At 33.0% G+C, this 15,271-nt stretch overlaps 1 protein-coding gene and 1 long non-coding RNA gene across 4 annotated transcripts in view; one reads left to right on the top strand and one right to left on the bottom strand.

Moving 5' to 3' along the window:
* LRRC9 (leucine rich repeat containing 9) overlaps positions 1-14,988 on the top strand; it is a 101,620-nt gene extending 86,632 nt beyond the window's left edge. For both annotated transcript variants that reach the window (XM_082386427.1, XM_082386426.1), the window contains 5 exons: positions 1,280-1,348; positions 5,682-5,822; positions 9,935-10,079; positions 11,525-11,693; positions 12,444-14,988. In XM_082386427.1, the coding sequence (XP_082242553.1) occupies positions 1,280-1,348; positions 5,682-5,822; positions 9,935-10,079; positions 11,525-11,693; positions 12,444-12,483 (564 nt within the window). In that variant the 3' untranslated portion in view covers positions 12,484-14,988. The remainder of the gene's footprint in view (positions 1-1,279; positions 1,349-5,681; positions 5,823-9,934; positions 10,080-11,524; positions 11,694-12,443) is intronic.
* LOC309626210 overlaps positions 1-15,271 on the bottom strand; it is an 88,380-nt gene that overhangs the window by 46,534 nt on the left and 26,575 nt on the right. For both annotated transcript variants that reach the window (XR_014243028.1, XR_014243029.1), the window contains exon 2: positions 9,649-9,715. This is a non-coding gene — a long non-coding RNA (uncharacterized lncRNA). The remainder of the gene's footprint in view (positions 1-9,648; positions 9,716-15,271) is intronic.

The following is a 15,271-nucleotide window of genomic DNA, read 5'->3' as shown; positions in this document are numbered from 1 at the left end:
CTGTGTTCTGCCCCGCAAGGGCAGGGACCATGTCTTTCTTGCCCACGTTTGTATTAGTAATATAGCAAAGCGTCTGGTACATAGTAGATACACGACCAATATTTGTTAGTGGCTCTACTTGCTGGAGTTCAGGAAGCCTTTTCTGGAGTGATATAAAAGCCTGTTCAAGGCTACAAGGAAATCATGAGCAGTGTCCCTTTCTACACAGCAACTAGGAAATATATATACAGAGGAAATTACATACAACTCACACATCAAGGGTCAAACAACATTCATCTGAGAAAAAGCCTGCCAGAACTGGCAATGGTTCTTCCAAAGCTTTATCCAGAAGAAATCTAAATTAGGAAAATTGTTATCCTATAGGAACTCTTTCCAGTGATAGCAACTGAGCTAACACAAAGGATATGTCAAATCAGACTTACATGAATCTGAGACCTTACCCAGTATCAAGGTTTACTAATAATTTCAAGGATACACAGGGTCTGGGGCATTTCTGTGGCTTCTCAAATTCCACTTCCAAGTGATCTAAAATAGGCCTAAAAATTTTTATAGTTACTAGATGAATTGGCTAAACCCACTAGTCATCCCAAATAAGAAGAGGAGCATATCAATAACTTTGTTTTATTACTATGAACTAGCAATAACCTTAAGCTGATCTTGTTGCCTAAATTTTGTCAGCAATAGCATTTTAGAAATAACTTTGCAGAAACTAAAATGTATTTGCAAACTTTCACCAATGTTAAATAGATAATAATAAATAATCCCATCCAGTAGCAAAGGCAAGTCATTCAACTAGAGAAATAGTTTTTCAACTATATATATTCCCACCAAATATATCAGTATTAAGTCCATTCAATATGACATGCTCCTTGATGGTTAAGGTTGTGTTTGATATGCACCTCTGAAATTGTTTAGACCAGATTCACCTCCTTTTCTACACATCTAGGTCAATCCTCTTGGGAATTAACCAAATATAATCTGAGTTTTAGAATAGATCATAAGTCTTCTGAAAAAAATATGGTCTTTCCTAGCAAGGGCTGCTGTATGGCCTATTTCCCATGTTAACATGTCATCTTTACCCAGTCATGTATTTGGAATCAATAGTACACAGATCTGTCTTTAATCAACAATACAGAATATTGTCAATCAAGCTCACTTCAGAAGATTCAATCATGAACTCGTTGCAATCCAACACTTACATATAATTACTTCAAATCAGCATACATTTAAAGATGTTGGGTCTAACCAAATAATAACTTACTGCTTAAATTTTTAATAGGATATGGCAGAACTGGAAAAACTTGATGGTATCTCTTCCCTCAGAGAGCTTACAGTTTATGGCAATCCAGTGAGTGTGTTATTTTTCTAATTTATTAGTTAATTTATTTTAAATATAATTTATAGTTGTATATAATTTATTTTTATATGTGAGAAAAGATTTAATTTTATCTGTTTCCATATGCATAAACAGTCATCCAAGCACAATTTATTGACTAGTGTCTTCTTCCAACTGATTACAATATAAACTGTCATTGTCATATACAAGGGGGTCTACGTCTTGGTTCTACTTTGTATTCATTGGCCTATTTGTCAATCCCTATAACATTACACTGTGTTAATTACTAAAGTTTTACATTAAGTCTTGATGTCCAGGAGAGTAAGCACCTCTAATTTTCCTTGTCTTCCACCTTCTCTTTTTTTTTCTTCACTGTCTTGGCTATCCTTGGCCCTTTACACTTCCTATGAGTTTCAGGAAACAGCTTCTCAAGTTATATGAGAATCTTGTTGATATTTTAATTGGAATTGCACTGAATTTATACATTAATTTTGGGAAAAATTTGCCACCTTTCCCATTGGAGTCTTTGAAGGGATCAAATAAGTAGCACCCTTACTCACCTAACATTTGAACGAACTGAGAAATATGACAGTGGCAGATAGAGAGCTGAGAATATTTTGCTTAGCTTAGTAAGAAAGCCAAATGGGCCTGCTAACAGATGCCAAAAGTAAGTCATGATGACCCAGTAGCAGGAAATACTTGACTGAGGCCTTTCCACATGGGAGGAGAGCTTCTCCTGGAGGAGCAGAAGGCATTCTCCCAGCAATAAGCTCCTTCTCAAGAGGAAAGACAGGAGCTAAACATACCCAGTTTAATCTTCCCAGATTGGGACTTCCCTGGTGGCGCAGTGGTTAAGAATCCACCTGCCAATGCAGGGGACACGGTTTTGAGCCCTGGTCCAGGAAGATCCCACATGCCGCAGAGCAACTAAGCCCGTGCGCCACAACTACTGAAGCCCACGCACCTAGAGCCTGTGCTCCACAACAAGAGAAGCCACTGCAATGAGAAGCCCGCGCACCGCAACGAAGGGTAGCCCCCGCTCCCCACAACTAGAGAAAGCCCGTGTGCAGTAGTGAAGACCCAACACAGCCAAAAACAAATAAATAAAATAAATAAATTTATTAAAAAAAAAATCTTCCCAGATTTATCAGTTAAGTCACTCTACTTCCCCGAGTGAAGGAGTGAAGGGACTGAGAGAGCCAGTAGTGCCACATCATAGAGCTATTTCCACCAAGAAAGAAATACAATAAGCAGTCTCCCCTAAATATTTACAGCATTCAGCCTTCTCTTTCACAAACACAAATATCCCTGTGTTTATTTTATGTCCTTCAATAAAGGTCTGTGATTTTCTCCTAAAGGTTTTAATCATCTTTGGTTAGATTTATTCTGTTGTTTTAATAGCTGTTTTAAACAATATCTTTTTATATTTTTCTAGTTGTTTGTTGCTAAAGTATAGAAATTCTGATTTTCATATTACTCTTTATCCAGGAAGCTTGCTGAACTCTCTTTTAAATTCTAATGGATTGTAAATTTTGTTGGATTTTCTCTGTAGACAATCATAGTATCTACAAATAATGACTCTTTCTTTCCAATCCTTATGGTTTTATTTCCTTTACTTCTCTCAGTGTGCTGACTAGGACTTCTTGTACAGTGTTGAATAGACACACCTGATAGTTACTGACCTGAAAAGAATGCTTCTAAATTGTCACTATTAAATATGTTTGCTGTAGGTTATGGGTAGATAACCTTCAACATTTTAAGGCAGTTCCTTTCTAATTCCAGTTTACTACTTGTTTTTATCAGGAATGGACACTGGATTTTAACTAATTGGTAATACAGTATTTCTCTTTAATCTGTTAATATGCAAACTACATTAATAGTTTCTGGTGCTAAACCATCCTTAAATTCCTGGGATGAATACTACTTGGTCATCTTTTATACTTTATTGGATTCAATTTGCTAAAATTTCATGTAGCATATCTCTATGGAAATAAGTAAAATTATTCTGTAATTTTACTTTATTATACTATTCTTTTCAAGTTCATCAAGGCTGTTCTTGACTCATAAAATTAATTGGGGAGTTCTCCCTCTTTTTCTAGTCTGTGAATTAATTTATATAAAAGAAGACTCGTGTGTTCCTTGAAGGATAATTAATCTTGTCTCTAAAACCATGTGAACTTAATATTTTTTGAAGTTAGATTTTAAACTACTTATTCAAACTCTTTAATGGATATATATTATCTAGCCATTTTCTATTAAACTGATAAGAACAGATACTACACTTGTTCTTAACAAAAAGGCGAGAAGCAATTTCTATTCAAAAGTCAATATTGAGAAGTTATATTTTTCAATAAAATTGTCCTTTTATCTAAATTTTAAAGGTACTTCCATCATAATACTTTCATGAATTTTAAAAATCTCTACATATCTGTGTTTTGTCACCTTTTTTAAATCTAAATTTGTTGGAGTTTTTTTGCTTTTTCTCTTTTATTCTTGATGAGTCTTACTAAAGGTTTGTCTATCATATTAATCTCTTCAAAAAACCATATTTTGGTTTTATCAAGTGTAATTTTTCTTTTTTGTTCATTAATTTCTACCCTTTATCTTTAGTTTCTTGGAATTTACTTTTTAAAAATATTCTGGAGTAGAATGCCTAGCTCATTAATTTTGAATATTTCTTCTAAATGAATAAATTTTAGGTTACAAAATACTGCTTTAGCAACAGCCTAAAAGTTTTGATATGTCGTGTTTTTCCTGTTATTTCTTAGAATCTACTTTACAGGGACTTCCCTGGTGGTCCAGTGGTTAAGATTTTGCCCTCCAGTGCAGTGGGTGTGGATTTGATCCCTGGTCGGGGAGCTAGGATCCCACATGCCTTGCAGCCAAAAAACCAAAACATGAAACAGAAGCAATATTATAACAAATTCAATAGACTTTTAAAAAAATGGTCCACATCAAAAAAAAAATCTTATAATCTACTTTACAAAAGATTTCTTCTTTAATCTGTGGATTATTGAGGAGTATGTGTGTTAATTTCAAACCTATTAGGTACTTTTAGTTATCTCGTTATTATTTATTTCTAGTGTTATTACATTTTAATCAGAAGAGAGTCTATTTATACATTCTTTGGTTCTATGAAACTGGCTTTGTGGCCTTGAATGTGCTCATTTTTTCAACTCAATTTATGGCTTAGAGATCTCTCTCCATTAATGTATATGTATCTACTACAGTTTTAAAAAATAGTTTATTCCCTTCTGATGATAATCTTTCTTTCTTTCTTTTGTTATCACAAACAGTGCTGCATACTTCTTCTGTGTTGTCAGTACCCCAGATAATCCCTATATTCAGAGATTTGCTAGAAGATTTGCTAAAAGTCAAGGGACTTAGCATATAGCTATACTCATGGCTAAGATTTATTACTGTGACATAATGAGGATACACAGCCAGGTGATGAAGGAAAAACACATGGGCAGAGTCTGGAAGAATCCATGTGCAGGCTTCCTTATGCTCTTTCCCTCACATGAGGGGATCACACAGTGTGCACTCTTCACACACCAACAAAAATGTAGCAACAAATGTGTTATATTTCTGCCCAGGAAATCCCATTAGACTTAATAGCATTCAAGGGTTTTTTTGGAAGCTGGTCATGTAGGTACCCTGTGGCAATCACATACCAAAATTCCAGACTCCCAGAAGGAGAGCAGGTTGAACATGAATCCTATTGTTTGTATAAGCAGTCTAGGCATAGTGAACTACCCTTATCAGTTAAGGAATGGTAAGAGAGCTTCCAAAATCGAAGTACCAAACACTTGTCAAGAGCTCCTTGCAAACAGATCCTTCTAAAGATAACAGCCTCAAGCCTACTATGTTAACACTTTCTACACACTTTCTTACGCACATATGCAAGTATTTTTACAGTAGGTTAATACTATGAAGTGATGGATCATATAGTTCAATAGATGTGTATTGAATTAAACTGCATAGTGCCTATGGGAAATTATCATACAAGTTTCAAACTAATTACTTATAAGTGAACTTTTATAATATAATCCTATTCATGAGTTGGGATTGCCTGTAGTTAATGAACAATATCATATACTCTAAAAAGAGACTAAATCTCCAAGTGGTAGCCTTGGTTAAAAAAAAAAACAAAAAACTTCTCATCTTCATTTGGCATAACAGGGAATTGAGAAATCTTTCAAAAAGGGAATTCGTATTTATATCACTTAATACTACAAATTAGCTGTTACCTGTCATCTCTGCTGTCTATGCTTCTCTATAAAGGTTAATCTTTGAAATAAAAAGTTTTTTTAAGGAATGAATTGTTATTTTTAACTTTATTCAGATTTGTAGAAAAATGCTACATCGCCACGTGCTTATATTTCGACTGCCTAACTTACAGATGTTAGATGGAATCCCTGTGAATTCAGATGATAGGGCAAAAGCTGAATTTCACTTCTCTGAACCACAAGCAAAGAAAAATTTGGTAATACTTCTATTATTTACACTTTTCCTTTTAAAATACATAAATTATTAGTAGATGAACATTCTGTCATGAGTTTTTACTTAAATGTTTAAACCTGATGTATGATGTTTTTCTAGATAATTTTAGTATGTATTTGGTGATTACTGTCAAAAGCAGCTTGATCTGGTGAATAGAGCACATACACATAGAAGCTAGGAAAGCTCCTTATTCAAAAAACATACTTTGAAAAAAAAAAAAAATACTTTGACATAGAGCAAATTATTTTAAACTGTGTGCCTCTTGCTCCATATGTCAGATAATGCTAGAAGGTAAGAAACTGTAACATATCACTCTTATAAACAGTGACTAACAATAAAACCCTCTCCACTTAGGAGATAGAAAGGGAAGGAAGGAATAATGACCTCAAACTCTCTGGACTGTGTGGTTCATCTAACAAGGGAGGTGTGTGCCTCTTTTCTTGTATATTGGCAGAATAATTGGGCCTTTTGCCTATGAACCCTAGTACGGTATCTGAGCATGACAGGGAAGAGGTTAGAGAGAGAAGCCACAAAAGCATATCATTTGGAAATTCTAGCATTGACCACCAGGATTTTTCATAGCTATCTTAAAAGACTAAATTTAACACAGAAAAGCTATGGTTTTTGAACAAAGAAGTAATACTATTAGAGCTGTGCCTTTGCAAGGTTTAAGGAAGAAGGGGCTGGAGGCAGAGAAACCAGCTAAGAGGCTTTTAGAATAATCCAAGAGAGAGATTATGAAGACCTGGACTAAGGTGGGGCAGTGAGAATGTAAATGAACCTTTAATGTCAGTGAAAGCCAGAGAGCAAGGGCAGTAGTCAGTGAACAAAGATTACTTTTAAAAGTTAAATTGAAGAGGAAAGAGATAAGACTACTGTAGATGCTTTCATTTATCTCACTGGCTTACCCAACACTCTCCACTCCCTTTGCAAAACAAACTAGCGAGTTCCCAGAGCACATTGAACGTTTGATACTAGTAGGCTACTCTCTACGCTCACTTCTGCCTTCAGCAATAGATTCACATATTTATTAAGAGTCGGCTGTGTTTTTTCAAAAACTTATAACTTTTATTTTAAATAAACAGATACACAAGTACAAATTTTAAATTATTATTTCTATGTTTCTATGAAAGCCAAATGGGATTCTCTGTAAAGTCTGGAAAAAGATCAATTACACAAATCACAAATAATTGATTACACATACACAAATAATATCAAATTAGGTTGGGAGGGAAAAACCCTGCAAAATAAGGAAGAAAATTATAAAAATTCAGACAAATATGTGGGAAAATTTCTTTAAATCTAGACAGTTTCTTGTATTCAAATTTTCTCCACATGTTGTTGAATTCTTGCTACTTTAACGAAACCAAAACTGGAAACTGTAGGTAAAACCCTTAAGGGTGGATTTATCAATCAGATAAAATACCAGTCAAGGGACTCTTTCTTAAAGAAAAGGCCTTGGCCCTTCATCAAAAGATGGGTGGGCACATGTACTTTTATGTTGTAAAATTTTTTTAAAGAATTATAAAAAGAATTATAGATCTAATTCTTATCATTCCCTGACTTTTTAAAATTAACCAAGGGGATTCTGTTATGGGTCAAAATAGCTATAGAGACCTGTGAAACTTAGAGCTGTACAATGTTAATAAAGATTATCTAGATTAGGCAGAGGAAATTGGTTCATTTATGGGTTATATTTACAAATGTTTTTCTAAAAACTATGCTTTGTGAAAAAAATCTTAGCTACTAATCTGTATGATATAACTAAGAGACAGCACCATCTAATGTCATCTACCGAATTACTGTCACAGTCTCTAGTCTTTAAAAAGAGAATAATCAAAATTTAGTTCAATGATTTAAGCCTCCTTTCCCTTTCTCTCTTATATTCCATGGGCAAGTCACTTCTTGCTTCCAGACGTGGAAAACTAAAGGAAACTTTAGTCTCTTATTGCTGTTGTAACAAATTACCTCAAATTTGGTGTCTTGAAACAACACAAATTTATTATCTTACAATTCTGGAGGTTGTAAGTCCGAAAAATCAGTCTTACAGAGCTAAAATCACAAGTATCGACAGGGCTGCATAGCTTCTGGAAGCTCTAGGAGAGAATTTGTTCTTTGCCTTTCAAACTTCTAGAGGCTACCTGCATTCCTTGGCTCATGGCCCTCTTCCAGCAATGGCATCACTTTGACCTCTGCTTCCATCATCACATCTTCTCTCACACTGACCCTCCCTGCATCCCTCTTATAAGGACCCTTGTGATTGGATTGGGCCCACCTAGATAATCCAGGATAATCTCCTGGATCTCAAAATCCTTAATTTAATTATGCCTGTAAAGTCCTTTTTGCCATGTAAAGCATTCACAGGTTTTAGAGATTAGGATGTGGACATCTTGTGGGGGGGGGCATTATTCTGTCTATCATACCACATACGTGAGGCCTCCAGTGAGAGACCTATACAAATTGTAACATTATATTTTATAAATTCTATTTTAAGGTAATGTTGGCTACATTTAAAAAATTCCATATAACTTCATAAATACTCACTAAATTCCATATAAAGAAATCACTTAGAGCAACTTTAAAGATCCCAATTTCCATATATATTTTTAAATTAGTTTCATATAGAAAAAAAATACGTAAACTCAAATTGTAGTCAATGATGGATGATTATTTCACTAAAGGTTTTGCTTGTTGGCTATTCTTTTCTATTTCTCATATAGTGAAGTAAGATTTTTCCCATTCTATACTACCATGTTGTCTTCAGTGATTCTAGATACCTATTCTTGCCATTCGAATCGGTGCCGTACATAAGAATTTAATTATCTTTCCATTTACTCTATATGTAAATATTTTATTTAAAAATTGGGTTTTAAAGAATTCATCTATATATGGTTAGTAAAATAAAGGGAGTATTTGAAGTCTTTATTTCAGAGAAATCTATTTTAAGATGCAATAATAATTTTTATTTTCCTGGCTAGAAAAAAATTGAGCTATTCATTTAGCTGTTCAGAAGACACAAGAACAGAATACTTTTCAAGTTTTATCAGTTCAGTCTAATGTATTTTTCTTTGTTTTAGTTGCTGCCGTTCTTTCTTTTTAACAGCAAATAAAGAGGAAATAAATGAAATCTAAAGTTGTCCTTTAAACCAGAACATTTTGGTGCTCTGGTTTCAGAAGAAGATTTGACAATATTCTAGTTTAATGATGGGAAGAAACTCCCATGAAGGAATTAGTTAGGGAATTTGGGATCAGCTTTAGTAAAAGGCCTGATACCTTAGTGCTCATTACGAAGCTGCATTTTGGTTACATTTACTGAAATATGAGGGAAATGGGTAATTTTACACAAATGGCAAAAGCCTGTATCTCTAAATAAATTGAATCATATATTCAGAATTCATATTTTTTAAAGTATAAACAAGGTCAGTCTTACTGAAGACAGAGCAGGCATAAATTTCTAGGGAAACCAAGAGTCTCCAGCCTAAAATACTTCTCTCCTCCATTTGCTGATCCCTGAAACTCTTTTAAAAGCCTCTTAATTCTCAACTAACATAAAATGTAAACACTGTTTAGAGAGTTAGCACACTCATTAAAAGTGGTTGTTATAAGATGCTTTTCTTAGTCCCCATTTTATTTACTTGTTTGTTTTTGAGAAACTAATTAACTGCAAGACACCTGGTGAGGTAATGTGAGGAACACAAAGATGTAGAAGATACAACTCTTAACCATCTAGAAATTCCTGTTCAGAAAAAAAGAAAAGATATTACAAAGGGGTAAAGGCTTAATTCTCATTTTCTTAATTCTACACTTACCTTGTTAAGACTCTTTGGAATGGGGAGGTGCCATCACCCTAGACTGTTGTAATGAGTACAATGCAGTCTGAAAAAAAAAGAACATAAGGTTCTGAGGGGGGTTGAGGGCCCAAAAATCTGTCTGTTTCACAGTTTTTGCCTCATACGAACTCTGAGTTTAGGGAAGCATATAATTTCTGACCTAAAAAATTTTAAGGTGATTATCAAGTGGGGCTTGTGGTAAGGCTAAGATGATTGATCTGAGTTTTAGAGATAAGGCCTTCTTAACTTTTCTTTTATTATGTAGTTTATTCCTGTTACCAACTCTCCTGTGGATGGTGGATCATTTGGCCAAGTGAAAGCTCCTCCCATAAAGATAACAAATGTAATTCTGCCTGGTGGATTTAGCCATTACTTGGGATCTGACTTCACTTTAACTCCTGAAATTGAAGGTATTTTGACAGTTTCTGAGTGAATGTAAAAAAACAAAAACACTTCATTTGAAACAAAAATCTCACTTTGATTTCTAATACTACTTAAAATTGCATATTTTACATTTACATTTCCTAAAATTGAATGTTTGTTCAAGTTTCATGTGACCATTCTGATATCAAAGAATCTGTAGTATTGTTTGGTTCTACTCAACTACTAATATGTTGTAACTAAACATTTGCTTGCAATTTGAACTTTGTGATACTTGCACAATTGTTCTTGACATTTCTTTTCAAAGCTTTTATTACATTTTGTGTATTTCATAGCAAATGACTACTAAAACCTGTAGTACATCCTGCTAAAAGTAGAAATCAGAGGTTTAAAAATATTGGTAACAACAGACTCTTGGGGTTCAAAGGGTATCTTACAAAGAGAAGATCAAACTTCATCCATGAAACCACAATATTATTTTATATATTCATGAAGCTATTAGTAGGGAAGTGTTTCAAGAGGTAGCTCTCTAAAGGAAGGGAATATATTAAAAGGACAAGGCATGGAAATGTTTCATTCTATTATATACATTTTCATTCAGACTTAGATCATGCCTTTTCTCTAATTCCAGATCTTCACTGGCTACCATTTTGGTGAAATTCGGGGTAGCTACTCTTTCCCTGAGGGCTCACCTCTTCCATTCTTTTTAACATCCCACTTTGCCTCAGACTACTGTTAGATAATAAAACTGAACATCACAATAATAATAAAATGATCGAAAAGCCTACTAAGAATATGCAATTATTTTTAAAGGAAACTCAGTTAAAAGAAATCCAACATAATTTACTCTAAGATGTTATTTTTTGTTTAACTTATTTTTCATACTTCTACATACTTATGGCTTCAAGATTTTAATCATAGTGAGAAATTTAATGCTTTTGTCCAGTAGATAGAACTATCAGTAAAACTAGACATACCAAATTGTTATTAGCCTCCTTAATAGTACAGTGTCATCACTGTCATCTTCAGGAATGTCTTCAATATCTTTGGGGGGGGGCATTAGTTCAATCCTGGATTCATTTCCATAACTTTCTTCTCAGATATCTTTCTTTAAGATTCATTATGCAACTACTTTTTTAGGATTTTCTGGGAAAGTCCTATTTCTTTCTTATTTTCTGACTGTGTTGCCCCAATTTTTGTTTTGAAAAGTATGGTCATTTTATCGATACATTTATTATAGCACACAGCTCTGGATATTTGTATTTTTAAAAATCACCAAGAAGGTATCAAATTGATCCACTAGCTCAGAAAAATCTAAGCAGCATTAAGTGCTAGAAATATAGTCCAATTTTAATTTTTATTTAAAATTTTTAATTCATGTTATGAAATATGTATAGCACACAGTCAACTGAAGAACAACCAAACCTTATTAATTTATTAATGCTTTTCATTGTTTCATAATTCCTAATTTCAGACAAAAAAGACAAGAATGTAGGGATTCTAACAAGTAATCCTCGGAGCATCCATGCAGAAATAGCTTTTCGGCAACTCAGAGGGATAAATCTCTCTCCATCTCTTTTATCACATCAGAATATGGCATCTCCAAGTGCACAAATATACCAGAGCAACCAAGATGAGGGAAGGTAAAGCTATTCTGTGCTTTAATATCACTTGTCATCATTAAAAAAAAAAAACTTCCCAAATTTGCTTGTCATCTATAGAAATAGGAAACTACTATTAATTGGGAACTACTATTATGGGAACTACTTTGAATTGTATTCTCTCCCAAGTCACTTCTAATCACTGAATATGCAAAGCAGTTCACTTATATTTTGAACAACAGATAAATTCAACTCTGAAATCACAAAGGCTGAGAATTATGTAAATTCTTCAAGCTTCTTATAATTCCCAGTTGCCCTTCCTCCAATTTGGATCCTAGCCCTAGAGGCCAGCTGAAGGCCTAAGAACATGCTACTTCTCATTAAGAATTCACTCTGCTGCTCAACACCTGTCCACCCAGATTTCCAGTTAATACCTGTCCACTAGCTTCTTTGTAGCCAATCTCTGGAGCATCTATTAGAGTGACCTAGCAGCAGATCTAGCTTAAGCTTGGTTCTTGCTGTACTGACTTCCCTGCTATAATCAGTCATGTCCCACTGAGAATATATTTAGTGAGTGTAATATATTGATATCATATTTTGATATCAATGGTTTATCCTCATGATAACCTGATTTATAGATAGCCAAAAATAGGATATTTTTCTCTCTTGTGTTGTCTTTTTGAAATTGTACACGTATAAAATACAAAAATTATTTACTGCAGAATTACCTTAAGTGAGCTGATCCATTAAGAAATTGTCACTATTATTTGACTCATATTTTGTTTCTGACAGAATTCCTGGCAGACACTTTCCAAGATCAAATCGAATGTAACTGCCTAAAGAGAAATGAATATATACCAAGAAACCTATTTCTGTTTAGTAGTTGTGCAAAAACTAGCAGACAGTGTGGGTGATAAAAAATATAAGATAATCACATTACTTATGTTACTGAAGCACTTCAGTTCCATATGAAGATAATCTCTATCACCCTTAGTGAATTTTATTTAATATCATCTTTCTTAAACTTTCTTTATGGTTATCTTAATTATTCATTTGACCTTCTATATTAGAAAAATCATGAAATATATCATACAACAATTTGAAAAGATACAAGTGACATAAAACAAAGTTCAAAGAATCAAATGTTTAGTCCTGGGGTATTGGAAGCATTTAGTTGTAAAATCTCATTTTGGCTTCTCATATAAAGATACTAAGAAAAGGTAATTTTGGGAAATAAGCATACTTTCATTTGTAGAATATCTGTTCATTTAGGCTTACCTAAAGCTAAAGCACACATTTCTTACCAAACACAACTATTACTAAAGCAAGTTGAGTTTTGCTAGTTGAACTACAGATTAGTTTTTTAGGACTATATTTCGAAAAAAATAGCCTCAAACTGAGTCCGCCCTAAGAATTGTTTAGAGATGGAAATCATAGGCATCAATAGTACTTCCTGAAGGTGGCTATGAGTGCAACCAGCCATTCATGCTCTAAGAACAAAAGAATAGTATTTCATATACATAATTCATTGAATGTGCCCATAGTGATATAATTTTACAAACAAGTTTTAGGCTAAATAAACACATGTTCAAAATAAGTGGACACATTTGAAATTTGGACTCAATTATATTTTACTGGAAATAAGTTTTCTAAAATATTGATAATTACATTGTATAGTACTAGGACAAATCACAAATCAAATGTGGTTTTGAATTTGTTTATTTATTAAACACAGTTCTTTAAATTAATGATTAAATTGCCAATCATATTTTGATATCAATGGGCTCCAAGATTCATGAAGTATTCTGTTTAAATTTTTCAAGTAGTGGTTCAACGCTGCATGTAATTTTCATATTATTTTATGTGTTCCTTACATGAAAATAAATTATTTTTACTAAAATATTTGTATTTTATAATCTATCTGGAAATAGTTTTAAGGATATTTTGGAAACTAGTGCCAATATGTATGCAACAATTTTGTGTCTTCTTTAAATACTGTATGTTTGTAATTTAATTATGTAATATTTAAAATTTCAAACCTAATACAGATTGATTTTACCTTCTTAATGTGTGGTTTTTAAACAACTATTACTCTAAGGTAGAAATAAGATCCTTTGTTTGAAAAGGAACCATGCAGTTCTTAAGATGTCCAGAAGATGTCTTTGTTGCCCTTTAGTTCTGACAACTGCTTTCATTACGGTGTTGTGATAAGCATCTGCTCTTCACTATTTGTTACTAACTTGACATCATTTGCTTTTTCTTTCTCTTATGATTATGTATAAATGAAATGCTCAATATATGCTACTTTTATAGTAAAAAGTGTCTTTGTAAATAATAAACTGGATGGGAAAAGTAAAGTAACAGGTTTTCACTGGAGAAAAATTTACAAGAGCAGAAAAGTATAAAGCAGGAAAAACATAACTTATTATCCAGCATCCACTTAACATTTGACATTTTTTTCTTGTAGCCATTTCTTCTATGCATTTTCTTCTATTCTATTTTCTTCTATGCATTTCTAATATATTTGAGATCACTTGATTTTTTTGAACACATTGTTCAATTTTGAGATATTTTTATTATAAAATTTTAATTCGAATTTGTTCTAGAAAGTAAATTTGTAATACTTAATTTAATAGTAACAAACACTAAGAATAATAATAAACATATTTAGGCATTGCTAGGTGCTGTACAGAAACAGACATTGACTCAACCTTAAGAACATTTTGAATATAAATATACAATCAATAATTCCATATAAAAGCAATGAGGGGGATGATTACCAAGATAATTTGGCACAGTAGTTCTGAAGTTTTTCTGCCATGAAAGCAGATGATGATACATACTCTCCTGGACAGGTTAAGCTGTTGATTATCTGCAGTTCTTAAAGCAGTAGCTATAACTTCATCCCCTTCCTATTCAACAAATGAAAATGTAATTGAATATGAGAGATAAACTTTTACGGGTCTGCTTTAGATCTGCTCTAAATTTTTTTTTAAGTAAATCATTCACCAACTGTGAAATTTTAAATTATTCATAATACATTTCACAACCGATTGTAACAAAACAAGCAGGTAGTGCTTATTACTATAAACCACTAGTCCATATTTTACATGGTTTATCCTAATAACAAACTTATAAAGTAGATGTGACATGTACTGTCTCCATTTATAGATTAAAAAAAACTGGCCTTAAAAGGAAAAGATATCACACCAAATCCTAGATTTTTTCAACTCTAAATTCATTGCTTTTTTGATTACTACAAATGAACTGACATTTAATTATTCCTAATGTGCTGTTTAATCAGCTGTTGTCGAGCCCTAATGTGTGTAAAAACTGTAAACTAAAAAAAAACAAAAAAAACAAAAAAAAAAACTGTAAACTATTTATTCATTCTCTTTCAGTGTATTTAACTTAGGGAAAATGTATAATTTCTGCAGTAAAATTAGTTCTTTGCCCCCCAGCAAATGTCATGATAAATTTATTTTGCATGCAGTCATATGCATAATTGTATGACTTGTTTTAAATTAAAGGACAATTCCACAAACAACCTGGAAAGCTAAAATTTAGGGCACTTTAACTATAGACAAGGAGCCTACCTTGCTGAACTGCATATAGATGAT

The sequence above is a fragment of the Balaenoptera borealis genome (assembly GCF_965194805.1).
Source record: "Balaenoptera borealis genome assembly, chromosome: 3".
Lineage (NCBI taxonomy): Eukaryota > Metazoa > Chordata > Mammalia > Artiodactyla > Balaenopteridae > Balaenoptera > Balaenoptera borealis.
The sequence above is the reverse complement of the archived record's forward strand: the minus strand, read 5'-3'. Positions and strand labels throughout refer to the sequence as shown.